The sequence below is a fragment of the Beta vulgaris genome, chromosome 3, assembly GCF_026745355.1.
Source record: "Beta vulgaris subsp. vulgaris cultivar EL10 chromosome 3, EL10.2, whole genome shotgun sequence".
NCBI lineage: Eukaryota > Viridiplantae > Streptophyta > Magnoliopsida > Caryophyllales > Amaranthaceae > Beta > Beta vulgaris.
The window spans coordinates 26,014,780-26,028,817 of record NC_079204.1 but is presented as its reverse complement, the minus strand read 5'-3'; the positions used below and the strand labels follow the sequence as shown (position 1 = coordinate 26,028,817).

General features: G+C 36.0%; 1 protein-coding gene across 7 annotated transcripts in view; it reads right to left on the bottom strand.

The window, feature by feature from the left end:
* The window catches only part of LOC104906871 (serine carboxypeptidase-like 13), a 94,792-nt gene extending 89,786 nt beyond the window's left edge, over positions 1 to 5,006 (bottom strand). For 2 of the 7 annotated variants that reach the window (XR_008968785.1, XM_010695699.3), the window contains exons 1-2: positions 4,694 to 5,002; positions 4,447 to 4,592 (exon numbers count right to left, since the gene is read on the bottom strand). Coding sequence is in view for 5 of the 7 variants with exons in the window: in XM_010695699.3 (XP_010694001.1) it covers positions 4,447 to 4,592; positions 4,694 to 4,860 (313 nt within the window). In the remaining 2 variants the exon portion in view is untranslated. Of the gene's footprint in view, positions 1 to 2,476; positions 2,570 to 4,446; positions 4,593 to 4,693 lie in introns of those variants that run through there. The other 5 variants (XM_048641321.2, XM_048641322.2, XM_057393680.1 and 2 more) reach the window with 3 other exon arrangements.
* Between the last annotated feature and the right edge of the window lie 9,032 nt (positions 5,007 to 14,038).

Sequence of the window (14,038 nt, the reverse complement as noted above, 5' to 3'; positions counted from 1 at the left end):
TCTTGGAAAACCAAGAAACAACACACTGTTTCTCTTCCTCTACGAAAGCTGAATACCGCTTCATGGCGGCCATTACATGTGAGTTGAAATGGTCAAAAGGTCTGCTACTTAATTTGGGTGTTCATTATCCCAAAGTCATTCCCTTATTATATGATAATAAATATGCTCTTTACTTGGCTCGGAACCCGATGTTTCATGAACGCACCAAACATATAAAGGTTGATTGTCATTTTGTGCGACATGCAAATATTTATGGTTTTATTGAACATATGTATGTCTCTACCAAGGTCCAATTAGCTAATATTTTTACTAAATCTCTTGGCAAGTCATCATTTGATTTTCTTTTTCCCAAGTTGGGTATTTTCGATCCCTCTCATGCTCCAACTTGAGGGAGGGTGTGGAAATAACATTTTAGTCGGAAGTTACCTTAAGGTAGATCGAGTTGTATCTTTATTAGGTTTCCTAAGTATTGTATCATATATATTGTGACAATCATTATTGAGAAGGCCAAGCAACTGGTTTACCTTAATTCTAGAGGTTAAAATGATTGAAATAAAATTTATCAACGTGAGGCGACTGAAATTTTTGAAAAACTTTTCTAAAATTTTGACAACAACTAATGTTGCTAAAGTAATTTATCAACTTAAGCAAGTAATTTTGCCCTGCATTTAACCTAATTAGCTACCTTATTAGTTTCACCACCTTATTAATTTAGAACAATTGATAAGAATAATCCTAACTATAGGCATTCTGCTATGTTTGATCCCAATTAAGGATTATTTTAGAGCAGTCCCAAATTTTGGGTATGTTTTATGAAAACGATCCCAGTTGACTTGTTACTTATTCAACAACATTAACCGATTTTCCTTTTCCTCCTTTTCTTTCTTCTCCTCCTCCCTCCTCCCTCCTCCCTCCTCTCTCCCCTGCCACCCATGTGCCTCTCCCATTCTACCTCCCCTGCGCACTAAATAATCACTCGTAATCTAAATTGTCTCGATATAGAAACAAACACTAATTTTCGAGAATCCCACCAAAAATAATCAAAATGGCTCGTAAAATCCATAGTATTAGATACCTAGAAGTGAAATCATCGTTGTTCTTGAATTCTATTGCATTACATCTCTGCCATCATGATTTCGCTGCATTGGGTTCACCCAATTTCCTGAAGATTACGACCGATTCTTATTCTAGGTCAGAGTTCAATTTTGAATGTTTAATTTGGTTCATCATTTTTTTAAATAAAACTTTAATTTTCAGGTTGTATAATCTAACAATTGAAATGGGTTTTTTTTTTGGGTTTTGACAATCTGGTGTAGGGAAGAGAGAATTATTGGTAAGGAAAAAAGTTGAGATGAAGATGGTGATTCAACATTCAGTGATCAAGTGTTGTAGCTATAACATTTGAAAGAGTTTTGAGCACACCTATTGCTACGAGTAGGAACTCCAAGCAAACACATAATCTGTTGTAAAAGGAGTTGATGATCTTGGATATAGCAGAAGAAATATTAGGGTTGGCAATCAGGTCGAGTTGGGTTCGTGTTCGGGTCGATAATAAATGGGTCAAAAATCCCTCAATCCAAACCTAACCCATATAATAAACAGGTTGAAAAACTCAACCTTGACCCGACCCATTTAATGAACAGGTTACCCGTATAACCCGTTTAACCCATTACAAAATTAATTATTTTCTTAAAAAACAAAATGAGCAAGTTAAGTACTAAAAGTATGCATGTTAGAGTTTCTTTGAATAATTATGACATATTTTAGAGATATTTTACTATATTTTAACCGAATTTTATATTTATAAATATATTTTTTCGAGAATTTTCTATGTGTTTAAGTTAATAAGGTCAGATCGGGTTGATTGTGTCCACCCATTTGATTAAATGGGTCAAAAATCCAAACCCTAACCCGCTTATTTCAGGTTAGGTTCGTGTCGGATTGTCGGGTTGAAGTTGCTATCTTGATGTGAGAAATTTTTTTGGGCAGTGGAAGGTGAGGAGCACAGTGGTAGGAAAGAGCGCAGAGGAGGAGGAGGAGGAGTGTGGTAGGAGAGGGGCAGAGTAGGGGAGGAAGAACGGTGGCAGGGGAGGAGAGGTAAGGGGTGTCGGGTGAAGCAGGGAGAAAAGGAGGAAGAAGAAAATTAGAGGTGGGAAAAATAAAAAATATTATATTAATAGTGGTAGCAGGTACTTGACCTGTTGGGACCAATTTTGTAAAAAATGATACATAGTTGGGACTACTTAGAAATAATCATTAGATGGGAGTCAAAATTACAAAACACCCATAGTTGAGACTATTTCTATCAAAATTTCCTATTAGTTTTAGGCTTTAGCTGCTAAGTTATCAGTTTCAACTCACTTGTGAGTTCCCCAAAGAGAACCATTGTATATTATGCAAATCCTTCTTTTTTTTATATATAATAATCCAACTTCATTCAATATTGTACATATTATTTGAGAGGATTCCTACTAACCGTTATATATCTCTATTATATAAGCCAAGGGGGAACAATGGTGTCCCCTGGAAATTTACAGAAATGCCCCCAACATAAACAACCTCTCGCCACCTAAACATAAACTTATCAAACTTGTCAAAACAAAAATATCAATCAAATCAAATTTAAACTCAATCAACTCATATAAGATTCAATCACATAAACTTGCCAATAAAAAAGATTCAATCAAAAAAATTCATAATCAAGAACTTACCAAACGTTAATATTACATATAATAACAAAAAAAATAAATATACCGCAAAACATCCTCTCAAATCAATTTTTTCATAACGTAAACTAAATTACAAACTCCAAACAAAAAAAGAAGTTAGTTCTCTTCATAGATTGGAGCTTCACAACATTCTCAAATACAGAACTTTGAAATTTGCCGATTCTTTACCATTAATCAGGTACACAGTTCGTTATTGAAATAAAATTATGTATGATGTTCTATGTTCAGTAAATCTTAAAAATATGTACTATGTTCGAGTAAAATTAAACTCAAATTACAGTAACTCTTACGAATATGCGCTGTATTATATTATTTTTTCCAAAAAGAAATTTAATTTAAATTACAATTTATTTAAAATTTAATTCAAAGATAGTTGAAATTCAAATTAAAATTACATCAGAAATGGTCGAGAAAAAAAAATTCGTCAAAAATGACTTCAATATTCGTGCCCTAGATAAAAAAAATTTGAGACGAAATATGAGAACTCGAATTATTTTGTGCCCATATATTAAAAAGAATTTGAGAAAAAAAAATACTTAAACCCATATATATTAAAATCAAAAAAAATTAAATTTCACTAATATAACTTTAATATTCGTGCCGAAATATTAAAAAAAGTGAGACATAATATGAAAACTTGAATTTGGGGGAAATAAAAAAAAATACATAAACCCATATATTTAAAAAAAAAATTGTGCTCATAATCAAATCTCAAGATAAACGGCGGAGCTTGATCCATAACCGCAAGCAAGCTCGAGGATCCATGACAGGCTGAGCGAAAGCCAATTTCATGACCATCAAAGCCAACTCTGCAACTTGCTTGAGATAAAAAAAAAATCGAGTGTGTAGTTTGAATTGGGGAAAAATCGATGAAGATGATGTTTAATTGAAATTTGTGTGTGAAATTCAGAAAATATGAATATGATAATTGGAGGAGTAGTGGTTCGATTTAGAAGAAATGTCGTCGCACGCATCACGTACATTAAAAAGTAGCATATAATTATCTATATTATATAAGGAAAAGGGGAGAAAGATGGTATTCCCGTTTAAAAATACTAAATTACCCTTAAGGATCTAACGAAATAAAAAAAATTACAAAGAAAATAATTTAAAAATCCGTTTTCATTTCAACTTTGCATTTTAAATCAATACAAAATACTATTTTAAATTAATGTACACATCGCGTATATATAAAGGTAGTATGAACTATGCCAAAAAATATGTCAAACAAAAGCTAAACCTAGTACACCTTCCTAACAACAGTTGGAATAAACAAACTATGGATCATGAAAACAGCCAGTAGAAGCAAATATGTTAGCAGATGAAATAGCAAACCAAGCAAGAATGGATAGTAGAAAAAGCTTTCAAATTGAATGTATTTTGATCCCCACCCCGGTCTGTATGAACTTAATTAAACAGGATATTCGGGTGGAGATAGACACTCGAAACTCTTATGGAATATGTAGCAGAAACAATTATCTTGCAGGGATACATCCCTTAGCTTAATGAAATTAACGTCGTTTTAGTCAAAAAAAAAAAAAAAAAACAGCCAGGGTTTTGGAAACGGAAATGAAAACATTTTTGATAACAGAGAAACCTCGTGCTCCAGTTATTTTCGGACTTCATTAGCATGAAAACAAATGGGATGGAAATGGGAAAATTCCGAAAATGGGAGGCTTCTAGATAGTTAATAAATGTAGAGGAAAGTAGCATATACCTATCTCTAGAACAAGTCCAGATAGAGCAGAGCAACCAGGGCCTCCAGTGAGCCAGAGTATAAGCGGGTCAGTTTGAGGATTTCTCTCCGACTTAATGAAGTAATAAAACAATTGCACTCCTTCATTATCTCCAACCCCAACATATCTGCATGCAATAAAATTTTCATGCTAAACTCAGATAAAAAGACTGTTGAGAATGTATTTAAGTTATCATGTAAATTGTTGAAAGAATGTAGTATAATTCACCCAGTTTCAAGGTAAAATGGGAGATTATCTGGATATCCAGGCACAGATTTGATAACATTGAAAGCAGCAGCATGGTAAAGAGGTGTTAGAATAAGGAGTGAAGATATTTGAAGAAAACAAATTTTGAGTATGTTTCTCATTGACGGATTTACAATTAGGATGGTCATTTTTCGAAAGTAGAAATTAAAATGGAGATTGAAATTGCCGTCATCATACAAAAGCGCAGTGTAAATGTAGGAGGAGGGAAAAAAAAGTGTAGCAAGTCGTTACTCGTTACCCAAGTACACATTACACATGTCTTTGAGAAGCAGAAGAAAGAAATAATTGAAGTAGACAACATCACAAACAGACAAAAGATTACCTTATCAATCACCAATAGGACCATGCGAAACGTCTAACAACTAGTGTTCATACTATGACACATGGAGGGATACACATTAATGAATCTCGTCTTAAGATTAAAGAAGCGAGGTCCAACAACCTTTGTTAAATAATTTCAAAGGCTGCAAATTCAATTATGGCATTTTGTTGATTGATGAGTGAAAGCTGTTGGTATATCTTTGCTTCAACAACCTTCTTTCCCTGAAGTGTATTTTATGACTCCTCCTTATGAGGAGTTTGTTGACCATCTTTAAAAGCTTCTAGTGAGGCATGCTGTAACATTCATATAAAAATCAAAGTTGTGAACTACCAAAAAGCTATAACAAAAACCTTTGCTTCTTGACTTTGTTCACCCAACATTATTGTGAGCGGTTCTTGACAACATCCAATCCCGGAATCCAGGTACACAGGATAGTGTGATCACTGTGCTAACCTTGGGGGCGACGCCGGAGTTTGAAATTGTACCGGTCGTTGCTAAATCGCTTCTAAGGTAGTGGTCATACCATGACGCAGCTAGGTTCGGGTTTTGTGAAATAATTGATATTGAACTCTATGTTTTTTTGTGAATCTGGTTATAGTGTATTGATTTTCCAACTTTATTAATTTCTTGAGGTCCACACTTTCCCTCACAAGAATTAATAGCAATATATTTTAAAGCCAATTACATTCATATTTTGATAGTACAGAAAACTCACAAAGTGGCCACCTTCAATTTTTACCTTAATGTATATTGGAAGCATTGTTACTTTACTGTGGGAAGGAGGAAAGTAACTAGTTTACTAATCTTAGTATCTATTTCCGTGTTTCCTAGTTGTTTTATAATCAAACTAGGTTTTGATCCGTGATTGCACGAATTTTCTTTTTTATTTATAAATTTTGTGACATTATGATGTTTCTCCCAAAATAATGGGATGAATATTAGATCGTGATTTAAACTTTTTATAATTATATTATTTATGAGATATATTTTAAAATTGACTTATAACCCGTGCGTTCAATGACTGATGTAATTAATATTATCGTGCGGCGTCAGCTTTACATTGAGGACCAAATAAAATCACACTTCGCTCCATTATTGGGATTCAATCATGTAACCACTTCTTTTCCCACTTTATGTCGTCCCTACTTTCCACAGTCTCTCTCACCCCCACTCTTTTGTTGTCTTGAGATCCCGTGATCTTTATCACGAATAAAATTTCAAACCCTAATGCTGGTAACTCTTGATATGGCTAACTGAACCCGTGCAAATTACAAACCAAAAATGGAGATTTAAAACATAGCTAGAATTGTTATATTTAATTGAACCTTTCTCCTGAATTTGGGCAATATCATATTTAAATAAAATGGAGATTTATTCGAAAAATTGCTACATTCGATCAATTGAATCTTATGTTATTAAAGAAAAAATTTCCCGTTCAATTCCAGATTTATTCGAAAAAAGTTATCCAAAAAGTTTGACCATAGATTCAATGAACACACTTGATATTTTCGAAAATGGAGAAAAAATGAATTTGATTGTGTTTTTATCCGTTAACGTTAGATGTGTGAGATTCAGATGTTTTCTACATAAGTTTTTATATGAAGATGATGATTCACTTTCTTGATTTTCAAATTGAGATGGAAAAAGACAGAATTTTTATGGCAGTGAAAACCGAGAGTTTTAAGCAAGGGTTTGTTACAGTTTGGAACTTTATTAGCAAACTTTAGATTTTGTTAAGATTATATTCGGCTTTTAGATAGAAGTAAGATTCTATGCACCTCTCTTAGAATTTAAAGCTTGTAAGTTTATACTATTTGACCCCTTTTTTTATTTATTTTGGAAAGTAAAATATAGAATAAATTGTATTGTCAATTATTTGTTATATGCACAATTCACCCTTTTTTTCATTTTTATTGTGAGTTTGTGATTAGCTATCTGACCCAGGTCAATAATACTTGTTCCAAATGAACGGTAATATATAGAAATAAAATCAATTTATATGTGGAAATATATTATATGACATTTTATCTTTTTTTTTTTAGATGAACACCTAGAAATTATGAGCTCTCGAATTTCATATGTATGGTAATATTTTTTTTTTAGTTGTGATTCGGTTGTTGTGAATAAAATGAACAAATATACTTCCTCTGTTTCAAATTACTCGCTACACTTTGACTTTCACGCTTGTCGATGCACTACTTTGACTACTAATATCTTTAATTATTTATTAGATTAAAGTATAAATTTTTGATTTTCTGAAAATATACATTGAGACAAATCCGGCAACATATTTACATTATAACATTTGATTTTATCTAATAGTAAATAATGCATGGTCAAACCTCATTAATGAATAGTGTAATTTTCAAAATGTAGCGAGTAATTCGAAACGGAGGAAGTATATGACTTATAAACTTCACAAAGATACAACTACACTAAAATTATGGACAATAAATTTCACATTAAGTTAGATATGTAATTTTAATCTTTAACCTTACATAGAGATGCCATACATTTACCAGTTAAGATAGCATATTCCTAACGAACTTTGAATACTGCGATGTGATATTTTGTACAATGAAAGGGGCCCCATTGTTATTATACTAAACTTTAAGACATCTCATGCTTGTTGTTACAATTAGGCTACCCTCCTTTAAGTTTTACAAACCTCATGAGCCAAGTAAAAGTTAACTTTTGTTGAGACTTTGTTATCTTTTCTTATTTATTAATATATTGGCTAATCCGTTTTTTAGTTGATACTTTAATATTAGGTGTTAGTACATAAGATGTTTAGACTTTTGTGCAAGTATTAGTACATAAGATGTTTAGACTTTTGTGCAAGTATTAGTACATAAGATGTTTTTTCTTTTGTGCAAACTAAGTGTTAGTACATAAGATGTTTATTCTTTTATGCAAGCTAAGTGTTAATACATAAGATGTTTTTTTTTTGTGTTATACATGAGGTGCTAATATCAATTATTATTGATTTTATCGTGGATCGTGTTTTATATTGCTAATCACATTGTAACTCACTAATAATTATCATCGTTTTATGGGATACACCGTAGTCTTTGTAATATGACGGCCCACGATTTTATAGTTCGCAATGAACTTATAATTTTGATGGTATGGATATGTGGTCAATCATCTTATAATTTGAACTTTTTTGAAAAAAACCTATAATACTACTTATTGAATGATTAATACGTCCCTTAGTAAACTTTAAGTTTAATATTATAATCTGTTAAGACTTCTGTTTTAATTTGGGTTTAAGAAGAGAGTACAACATGTTCATTTAAATAGTTGTAACTTGTAATACCTTAAGTAGTACCTAAATTATCAACTTCTTGCTATAAATTCATTTCTTAGTTAGTGCCAAAATATATGATTAGTAACTCAAATACCGAATTTAGGGGATATGAATTTTTAATTAGTTTTTAAAATACCGTATTTAGGGGATATGATTTTTTTAATTAGTGCCTAAAATATCGGATTTAGGAGATATATTTTTTTGGCAGTTTTATGATGCATAAGTAATTACTAATTAATAGCAATCGATTCCTAAAATTTAGTTGATTTACATTCCATAACAGAGAACTTTCTTAAATAGCTTTCCAATTATATGCCTAAAAAAAGTAATGCATAACAGAAATATTTAGAGGCAAATACACGTGGCAAAAAATTGTAAAAGATATTACAAATGATTGACACATCAGCAATTCAATTTGCTCTTTATACATAAGCAAATCCTTATTGCTTTATAGTATTATATAGATTTCCCTGTTTTTACGTTTTTGTTTACTGCAACATAGGTAGTCCAATTTGTTAGAGCCTTATTGGTGAGGAAAATTTGTGGCTGATGATCAGTAGATGTAACTTTATATTTGTGTAGTTGTATTAATGTTTTTGTGGTCCATTCTTATAGGGTCTTAGTGGGCAACGTTTGTTTCCTAATCTCATAGAGCCTTATTGGTTGATGTCCAATTTAATGAGTTTTCTCATGGTATTGCAAAATGATTTTTCGATCCCTTAAACTGAAGGAGGTGAGGTTTATTTATAGGGAATGGAGATCTCTTCATGGACTTGGTAGTTTATGGAATTGGACCCGTTTATGACTTGGAAGTTTTTTTTTTTTTTTTTTTACCTTTGTCATTTGAACTAGTGATATGGAGTGACCCAAATATTTTACAATCCAAATTATATTTGTTTAATTTGGGCTAATTAATAAATTAGGCTAATTATAATTATTTTAGCTTAATAATAATTAATTTATTTAGATGTAAAACACTAATAAATTTTTAGTGTCTACAAATGGCCCCCTCAAAACCATGTCATGAACACGACTTGTGTTTTGGTATGACGAGGTCTCGAGAAATTTGAAATCGCTGCTAACTAGGTCACAATTACTGTGTTGCTAGGATTTGTTGCCGAGAGTGATGAACCACCTATAACTCTATTATGTCTTGGACTTGAAAAAATAATCTTAATAGAATCAATATTATGTTTCGTTTTTATTCTTTACCAAAGTGTATAAATACGCACGTAATTAATCTTGCCTTCATCATGCATATTTAGATTACAAGTGCACGTAATTAATCTTGCCTTCATCCTGCATATTTAGATTACAAGTAATTTCACCAGACTTCGTATTCAGCTCGCTCTAACGTTCGCAAGCACAAAACACTTGAGCACTAGACTAACCGATTATTCACCATTAAGTCGTTAATCCAAGGGTTGTTGGTATTATCTATTTCTTAGCCATATGTTTCGGTTGTGAAACGGTGGCGGACTCAAGAAGTGTCCGTCAGTAATGAGGGCGATCTGGGAGTGGTGATCTGCACAAGAACAAATGTGAGCTACCCTCGGGGTGGTTGTGAGGAAACCCCCTCCGACTCTCAAGTCAGCTAGTGTCCGTTAAGGATTGTAGAGAGAGAATTTAGAGAGAGAGATAAGCTATTTTTAGTATGAGAGAGAATGTACATGGAGAAATAGTATTGTTTGGCTATTTATAGATGTACTATTCACCTGACAGGATAGGTAATCCTTTGACATGTGTATGGCTGTAATGAATCTGTCAGAGGGAAGATTCCCTTTATATTGTCCTCTTTGGTGGCCGCGACAGCAGTCCCGGTCTCAAATTGAGGAGCATCAATTTCCTTCGTATGAGTTTGCATCTTGGACATGTGCCGTCGGTCATGATGAATGTCTGTCAGCTGGCAAGGGTAATACCCATACAACTAGCCCCCTAACATCATTGGCGGTCGTGACTGTCACCGGTGTTCCTTTGATGACGTGGACGAATTTTGCATGCCTTTTAATCAGGCCCTTGATGCTGCCACGTGTTAACATGGGGTGAATTGTGGATTTCAAAGTGTGTAATCATTATTCTTTCTGGAATCCCGCTCGTTTTTCCCTTTTTATTAGGGTGTGCTGTGCAGGTGACACTTGGCGTCGATTCGTGGTAGCAGTTGATGCGTCTTTTTAATCGCCACCGTTCATTCTGGTATTTAAAAACGAAATTCCTTTTCTTTCCATTTTTCATTCAACTTCTTCTTCCTCCTTAACCTTTCTCCTCTAGTTTCTCCATTTTTCTGCGAACTTCAAATTGTTATCTTGCAACTAAAGAACACTTTTTACGACTCAAACTTCCTCAAAAAGGTCACTTTCTTGCATTTCCTTCTCTTTTTTCGAAGGATTTCCATAAATTTCGGTTCTTTTCTTCTGGGTTTCGCTTTGAGGGTTTTCTGGTTTTATTTCGACATTTTTTCCGGCGAGTTCTTGCTTCACTTGTTCTCTTTCGTGGAGCATCTTTGGTACTTTTTGGGAGTTTGCTTCATCTTTTCTTGCGAAATTTCTCTCAGGTTCCCCTTTTGTAACTTTTTGGTTTTTCACTACTTTTCTTCCTTAGAACTATGTCGGACAGCTCAGGTAGTCAAAATATTTTGAGTAGTAATTTTATGACTGAAAGTGAACCTTCCTCCCCTTCTCTTGATGTCGGACAAAGTTCTTTCGTTTCTAGCCCTAGGGATGGGCGTACTCATCTCCTAGATGAGCTCCCCCTCACGGCCAACATGGCCAAAGAACTTAGGTCAAAATTTCTTAATGACCGCTCTACTCCTGAGCAAGGAAACCTGACTTCCTAATACCTGTCCGCTAGGATGAGTGGGGATAATCAAACACTTAAGGAGTTAAGCCACCTGATTTTAGCCCGTAGGGTCGTGAGGAATCCTCCTCCTGATGACGTTCCCAACCTTGATCTTCAGCCTCTGAGGGAGCATGCTTGTTTTGATAGTCTAGCCGATGTCAGGGTGGTAGTAGACGCTAGTTTTTAGGACCGACTTGCCCGTGATTCTGCCCCTTCCCATCCTCCTGTTGTTGATTTAGGTTCCGACAACGATTCTATTGCCAGCATGGGTGAGACTGGCGCTGCCCCTTCTACTTATGGCCGGGATCCGTCTCCTCGTCGTACTGAGATCGCCATTGGCGAGAATTCCCTGATGACTCCTTTCCGTCCCGAGCCTGTACCTGAGCGGGACGATGTTTTGCATTCCGGGATATGGCTTCCCCCAAATTATTATAGCGGTCCTAAGAACACGGTCATTCGTAAGACTTGGCGGGAGTCCGCTTTGCAATTGGATTACACCAAAGTTGCGGAGGATCTTTACGCGTTCCCGTCTGAGTATAAGCTGGCGATCCCGACCGAGGGATCGAAGGTGACTGATTGTCCGACATGACACATAGTCGTTTATGCTCACCACTTGGAGTTTGGGTTGCGCTTCCCACTGGACCTTGTCTTGGTGAAAATTTTAAAAGCCTTCAACATCTATATAGTCCAACTGACTCCTCTGGCCGTGAGGGATTTGATTACTTATGTCTGGGTTTACCGTTATTTGGGATTCCCGGAGACCCTTAACCCTTTCCTTTGTCTCCATTGGCTGCGACGGAACGGTTGTGTTGAGAAGGGCTGGTGGTCATTGATGACGGCCAAAGATAAAATGACCGTTCATCCAAAGATAATCGGGTTGAAGGGCTGACAAGGAGCTTTTTTACTGGTTGACGGTCCCGGCCTACTTCCCTCTTCGCTGGCATTTTACGAAACCGGTCACCAGGATGGAGGATGTACCCTCCTATGGCTTGTCCGAGGCTGAGCAGGACGACTTTGACTACTTTGAGTCTGAGCCTGAAGCTGAAGGAAATGAAGAGTCCGACACACGGATTCCCTGTACTTGGCTTCCACATGCGAAGTATATTCTTGGTAACGAGCCCATGTCCGCTCTTTTTCTGTGGCGAACTTACCCAGAAGGTGTGTGATATAACTTTATGAGTGTTAAATTATTTTTCTGTTTTTCATCACTAGTGTTGATCTACTTTTATTTTTCTTTTTGTAGATGTTGGCAACTTGGATCTCGAGGAGTTAGGTTTGGACGAGAATCAAAATTCCATGACTCGAACTCCGGAAGATCCCACCTTCGACTATGACACCGTTCACGGCCTCACTGGAGGTCCACGAGGTGCCGACCGGAATGCCGATCGCGGTGGTCGTACAGCTGGTCGAGTTGCTCGCTGCGCTAGGCGGACGCAAGGCTGGACTCTTGGCCGGGGGGAGAAAATTCCTTCTCGGTCTGTTGTTTAGGTCCTGCTCAATAGGGGCGAAGGCAGCACCAACCGCAGGCGTCCTCGGGAGCCTGAAGTAGAAGTGCCTCAAAAGCGTCAAACTGTAAAATTAACTTCTACCGAGGCGCCCGCTACCGGCCTTGAGGTTCCAATGAACTCTCCCGTCCGGGAGTCCACTCCTGTTATTCCCCGGATGTCTCCCCGTGATACTGCAAATAGCATGGGGACGACACTTGGATCCGGCTCTTCCATGCGTTTGAGGATCTATGAGATTCTCAGCGCTCCGAGTTTCCTCTCGGATCTTTGTCCAGGAATTTATTCAATTCCCGGGTCTGGGAATGGATTGAGACAAAGGAAGTGCCCTTTTGTGCCGCTGTTAAGGCTGCCTTCGCTCGCCCCTAACTACTTCCGGTAAAATATACCTACCACCTTGGGATGTGTGGAAGGATGAGTCTCTCTTTGCAGTCATTCCTGCTAACGGCGGCACCCTGGGGTACTGCCTTCTCAAATAGTTCTAGCTGCCAAGTGACTATCTGGCGGACAAGCTGGTGGCGCCCGCGGCTCACGTAGCCCTTGACTTTGGCAATGGTAAGCGACTTCTCTCTTTTTCTTTTTCTTTTTTTAATTTTTCTTCTCTTATTTTCTCTTTTGCAGGCCAATAATTCTGTTGTGGAGCTGATAGCGCAGTACTTTGAGTATCAACGTGTGGCCGAGAGCTATGAGCTGGTTGCCAAGGATCTAAAGGCTACTCGCAACGCTGCTGTTTCTCAGGCCAAACAACTACAAGCTGATTTAAAAAGCTGAGAAAGCGGCCAAGTCTGAGGCCGACAAGGAGTTAGCAGAGCTGCGCTTGAAAGCTAAATGGTTGGAGGAGGCCGAGAAGAAGAAAGAGGAGTTGGAGCTGGCACTAAAGGCTGCCAAGGACGAGACCGCTGTTATTGTGGAAAATGCAAAGGCTGATGCCGATCGTGTAATATCCTAAAAATCTTAAACATATTTAAGTGAATAATTAACATAATAATGCAGTTAGAACATATTTTATTTTATTCGTTCCACTAATTAAGCAACGAACGATAAAATGATTATAGAGTTTAACATAAAAATTTACCAACTTAAGTTATGACATAATCTATAATTTACGATTTCATAATTTAAAACAAGAAGGCTAATATATTTAATAATTCACTTAAAGTACAAAATGTCAACATTTCACCCAAAGTTTTACTAAGTCACGTTGATAAGTGTTAGTGTGGAAATTCTGGTTTTTGGTTGAGAAACAAAAAGGGAAAAAGGAAAAAGAGAAAACAAAGCTATGGTCAATTCCCCCATTAATGGTGCCTTCGTCCTCACCCTACCATGTCCATTTGGCA